Source organism: Herpailurus yagouaroundi, unplaced genomic scaffold, assembly GCF_014898765.1.
Source record: "Herpailurus yagouaroundi ecotype Mexico unplaced genomic scaffold, PumYag 67793, whole genome shotgun sequence".
In the NCBI taxonomy this organism is placed as follows: Eukaryota; Metazoa; Chordata; class Mammalia; order Carnivora; family Felidae; genus Herpailurus; species Herpailurus yagouaroundi.
The window spans coordinates 3,495,221-3,500,919 of NW_024420586.1; the positions used below are offsets into that span (position 1 = coordinate 3,495,221).

Consider the following 5,699-nt stretch of genomic DNA (forward strand, 5'->3'; position numbering starts at 1 on the left):
ATCTCTTTCAAGGTGACTCTTTCTCCACTGAAATATGGTAAGGGGTACGACTCTCCCCTTCTATTTTTCGCTGTAGAAGTGGCATTCTTTACATTGGCTTGCCCTGGCTCCTCCCTTCTCCCATCACCCTCTGCTCTTTCCCACACTTGCACTGACCAGCCCTTCCTGGTGGGGGGCCCTGCAGCACCTCCGTCCTTTTGGAGTGTGAAGGGTCACTGTTCACCACCACCAGGCTGTAGCAAGTCCGTGTTTATTGAACACGAACCAGACCAGTGGTGGAGAGAATTATAATCACACTTCTAAATACTTGTCAGATCAGCCTAGTAGAGTACTTGAGCTAAACCATGGATATTTTATTCTGTTTAAAGGCTGTATTTTGGTATCAACACAAAAGAAGAGAAAAGGAAAACTGGAGATAATTACTTAGAAGTAGGAATGGAGCTGGATAGGGGACTAACAGACTCTTCAGCCCTGAGAAATGTGTTCACGTCTAACATGTGATTTAACGGGCGAGAATGGACCTCTAGGCGTTGGTTAGTCGGTAAATGCCTCATACACGGAGTGTGCCTGGCATTGTGCCCTGTAAAGTTGTTTCTAAAGAACTGAATGGAAGATGGTATTTTTTATTTCTCGTTTTGAGAAGTGTTTCTATACTTGTTATTTGGTTTGGGGCCCTGAATGTGTCTGTCTTTGAAACATGGCTATCTCCTGAGATCTTTCAGATACCGTGCGTTGCCCAGACTCGGATATCGATTGATATTCAGGAGAGAGCTGGCCAGGCCAGAGGCTCCAACAGTTCTCTATAGGTTGGGTGGTTTTAAATCATGAAGTGGCTTTCTTTCAGACTTCCTAAAGCTTCCGGGGCGGGCTTCCACCCCCGAAGGCAAAGCTCACGGTGCACTGAGGGAGGGAGGGAGGGTATGGATTAGAACCGGTTAGGAAAGCTGAGAACTGTATAGTGGGAAGCCATGCAATTAAAAAACTGACTGAAATTATTACCTGATTTCATAATTGACAGAATATTTAATTCAGATATAGTAAATTGACACACCTCTACACAGAGACAATTATGACTGACTGTATAACACCTGACAGAATCAATTATAACTGACTGTTGTTTGATACCTTTGCACGGAAATAAATGAAACAGACATTCAGAACAGAGACGGCTGCTGCCTGTGTGCCTAAGCCTGCTTTAATTAAAATAAAATAACCAGGAGGCGATGTTAAAATGTCTTTGCCTTGTGGTTTCTGGTTGAGTGTGTTTCCTTAAGTGCAGAAGGGGTTTTACAAAAAGTACAGCCGAAAAGAGATGTTTGGTTTACTGACAGGGAAACAAAATATCCGAAGTAGACACGGTTTCCTTAGATGGGAGAATACTCCCATTTTTTCAGACAGTTCTAACATGTGATTGGATCAGTTAACTTGCAAAAAAAATATCTAAAGACAGGTTCGACTGGCAGGTGATGATCTAGGTCATCCCAGATAGAAAATACTGTAACTTGCCTGGTTTTGAGGTTTTAGATTCTAATCAGTAGAAACCAACTTTTAAATTAGCAATTCATGTCAGTGTCTGATAAAATATTGTGTGAATAATATCTGGGCTAACTTGTTTTTCATTGTTTTCTTAGGAGTGGGGGACAGGACGTTTTTGGTAATCAGCATATAACCCTAAGGAATCAGCATGTAGAAAGGACCTATAGTAAGCGTTATTCCCAGGAAAAGGGGATTCGCTTTGCGGGTGCATTCGGATGAGTGATTTCCGGTGACAGCACAGCCCTCTGGAGTAGATTTTGCTGATGCCCTTGTGTCTAGGGAGAGCATTTCCTTCTTTTGTCAACGAGGGTTGGATTTTTTTGTGCTGGTTGTTGAGACAGCAACAGCCACGGCCCCTGGCATCTCTGTGGACGTGGATGAGATGATCTTCTCTGCCTCTTGCCTGATGGCCTCTTGGAATCTTTTAATAGTTGTCGTCACCGCATGCCTGATGTGCAGTGACTCTGCCCATGGCCTCTTTGCCGACTCCCAAAAACAGAGCACGGAGAAGGAATCCAATTTTGCTGGCCACATTAACTTGTTTCCACCATTTAACACCGGTATTTTCCCTTGAGTTCTACAGTGGTGGGTGTAGCAGTACAGGAAACAGGATAGTGGTTTCATGTGAAGCCTAATGCGGGGGGCCTACGTGCCTGAAGGGGGCTGAGAAAAACCACAAAGAAGGGGCGAGCCCTTTTCCCCCCTCTGCACCCCCGTCTGACGCGCCTGTGCCAGCTCGTGCAGTTCTGTTTCCTAGAAGACCTTCCATATGTTATTGATTAAATTCTCTTTGGGGAAGCAAGCGGGAGCTTTTATCTGCATGTCTAACTGGCGTGCAATGGTGCCTTGGCCGTATTGACCGGCTATGGGATATGCTGGCGGTCACACTTGTCTTTTACGAAGAAGAGCACCGAGTGACGCTGGTTGTCATTCTAACTCTGCTGTGTGGCAGCGTAAATAGTCCCCTTTCTAACCAACCTGGTGGGAAAAGTCAATATCCCATCAGCAGAGGAGGTAAACACATCAGGAGCGATGCCCTCTCCCTTCCTCCCCTGCTCCTTATTCCGGCAGCTCTTTAAATGTGCTCCCCAGTCAGCACCTGCGTTCGTGTCATTCACATGCGCCGGGTGCCGGCCTGCTGCTCTGGCCTGCAGGGAGGCGGCCGCCGCTCCGGGCCATTGTTGTGTATTCCCAGACTCCCATAATTAGAACTTTCAAAGTGTCTTTCTGTAATCGGTAGTCGGTAGTCGGTAGTCGGCTACTAATGCCTCCCCTCTCTCTCCTCTCGCCTCTCTTTTTCCACCCCCTTTGGGCATTTAAATCCTCTCCACCAAACTTTTTGCTGTTGTTTCTTAAAAGGCACTTGACGTAATTTAGAAAAGGTTGTGGAGGACGAATGTGAATGTGGAGCTAAGGAACAAAAATCTTGAGCCCCAGCTTTAATCTTGCGGGTGTTCAGTAGATTGCAGTGTTGCTCTGTTGTTTCGGTGGGGTTTTTCTCCCGGTGGTTGACGAGTACTCCCTTCCTCGATGCTTGATGCCATGCTCACCTGTGCCTGTGCCTGTTCCGGGGGCACCGGGGAGGGGTGACGGTAGGGAGAGGGGGCGCACTAGGGTGCCTGACCTTCGAGTAGGGGCTCAGGGTTCTGGCCACCCAGGCTCACATGTCCCTGTCGCACATTTCCGGCTGTGTGACCTCGGGTGAGTGGCTGGACCTCCCAGTCTCTTCAGCCAGCAAACGGGGGTTAAAAAAAACAACGTGGACTTCGCCAAACACGTCACAGGGTTCCTGAGCAGCTGTGAACCAAAACTGTGTCGCCTTAAGCATCCTGGGCAGGGCTGCCTCCCCTAGGGATCAATCACCCTTATCCTCAAAAGATCACACCTCAGTGTCTTGGCCCTACTGCTCCTTGAACCAAGTGTGCAAGTAGCAGGCTGTGGGGCAGGAAAGGAAGGACCTTCTGTGCGGCTGGCAGTGCCCGTCTCAGAGTGGGCAGGCCAGGCATGAATAGGTAGAAGAAGCAGGAAGCAGAGGAACGGCTGCTGCATGCCCAGAGTCCACAGGTACACGGTGTGGATGGAGAAGAAAAAGCAACCTCGCCACCGGACAGGTGCCCTCCAGACAGCCTACCCCTCACCTCTTCCAACACAGGAGTCTTGAGTAGCAGAGGGACACAGACCGGAGGGCCTCAAAGAAGCCGACTAGGCCCAGCTGCTCCTGGGAGTTGACTCTGGGAGGCCCTGGCTTCTTTTGAGACAGTGTTTCCTGCCGCATCCATACTTTGCATTCAGTTGCACGCATATGCTCGACAGCGCTGCGAGAGTGGTGGCTGCAGGTGGAGTTCACCTTGGCTGCTGCACGTGCATGCGCACCTGCAGTTCGCATCCGTGGAGCGTGGCCCTGTCCCCCGCTCCCGGAGTCAGCTAGGTGCTGGGAAGTGGCGCGCAGGGTAGAAGAACCAAGGCTTCCAGAGAGGAACCTAGGGAACTCACCCGCACCCCTGGCGTGGGACTGGCCCCTGGTGTAGACCAGCAACGGGGCACCAGGAGGACATCTGAGACATGGAAGTGCAGACAGGATCTGCGCCCTCTTCTCTGGTGCTTGAGGGATACTGAATGGTCTCTAAAGACGCTACCTCTGAGACTTGTAATCCTTTTATTTTTATTTCTTTTTAGATAAATGGAAGAAGCAGTTTTTTACCCCCAAAGTTCGTCAGGACTACCAAAAACTCAAGAACACAGCAGAGCAGTTCTTGTCCCGAAGTGGCTACTCCGAAGTGAACCTCAGCAAGCTCTTCGCAGATTGTGCCGTGAGGCCCTGAGGGAGCCTGCGATGCAGGCAGCAGGGTGGGCGACCCCACCGCCTCCACCCCTCCACCAGGGTCCTGACGGCTCCCTCTGGCATCGCTTTTCCTTTAGGACTGCGTGCGTGCGTGCGTGCATGTGTGCGTGCGTGTGTGTGTGTGTGGCTTGGGAGGGGAATTACTGAGGTGGGGGCGAGTGCAACAGTATTTCATCTACCAAATATCAGAGCATCATAAGAGCCTTCCTATTACAACGTATCATGTACTGCGGAAACAGCCTAGAGCCAGCTGCGCATCTGGGACTCGATTCCTAGGGGGAGAGGTCCGTGAGGAACAAGAAATTAATTGAGAGTGACTGGAACGCAAGGGACCCCACACTTTGCCCCAGGGCCTTGAGCAGAGGTGCCCCCAGAAAGAGTTATGAAGCCTGGTAGGAGTGCTAACATTTTATTTTGCCTTTTCACATGCCAGTTAAACCCAGTCTGAACCCCACTATTGCCCCAGTCGCTGGCTCCAAGAGTGGCTGTCCTTTTTAGTCTGGTCTTTTATATAGGTAGCCGAGGGGTGGGGTAGAGAAGCCTTGCGTCTCCTAAATAGATGAAACAGAGCCTACTTGTTTATTGAAGTGCTCCCCATTGCACGCGCACACGTGTACTGGGCAGGTGTTTTATACTCGCATTCCTTTTTGTCCCCTTAAGTAGAAAATCCAGGTAAAGGTTTCTGCAGACAGAAAGCACATTGAAAATAATTTGATATCCTATAACATTTCCTTTCAACTGTGTAGAGTTTGGGGCAAAGGTCGTTGTGTTGTATTCAGAAGAAATTGGGAGGAGGTTTGGTTAATTGGCCCTGGTGCGGTTGTGTGCGTGTGTGTGTTTTCATTTCTTCGGAATGGTGCCCTCTTTGCCAGAAGCCACATCTATTTCAGTATAGCAGCCTTTCCATTCTTACATTATATGTAAGGTTATACTAACAAGATATATTTCCCCTGTACACTATGCTATATTTTTTTAAAAAGTCTACCTGTCTGTTTTTCTAAAAGAAAAATATGCCATGTGTGTGGGGTTTTTTTCCTGCTTAAATAAAGATTTCTGAAAGGAAAGCAGTTCCACTAAATCTCCATCAGGTGTGAAGAGCTGGCCAGAGGTGGCAGCCCGGAGTAAGGGGTGACTGGAGGCCATCCCCTTCCCAGCCCTCAGCCTGGCTGGAAATCAGCTCCTAGAGGCCCCAGTGGCGTATGTCCCAGTGCCCTGAGCAGCATTCCGGAGACTTCCTGTGGACTTAGGGTCCTTTACAAGATGAAGTATGGTTTCTCGTGTGCTTTGCTGACTTGGACAGCCTGAGAGCTAAGCCAAGAGC

General features: G+C 49.2%; 1 protein-coding gene across 2 annotated transcripts in view; it reads left to right on the top strand.

Moving 5' to 3' along the window:
• POLA1 (DNA polymerase alpha 1, catalytic subunit) overlaps nucleotides 1-5,445 on the top strand; it is a 305,357-nt gene extending 299,912 nt beyond the window's left edge. For both annotated transcript variants that reach the window (XM_040468858.1, XM_040468857.1), the window contains exon 37: nucleotides 4,213-5,445. In XM_040468858.1, coding sequence (XP_040324792.1) covers nucleotides 4,213-4,358 — 146 coding nt within the window. In that variant the 3' untranslated portion in view covers nucleotides 4,359-5,445. The remainder of the gene's footprint in view (nucleotides 1-4,212) is intronic.
• Nucleotides 5,446-5,699: the final 254 nt, after the last annotated feature.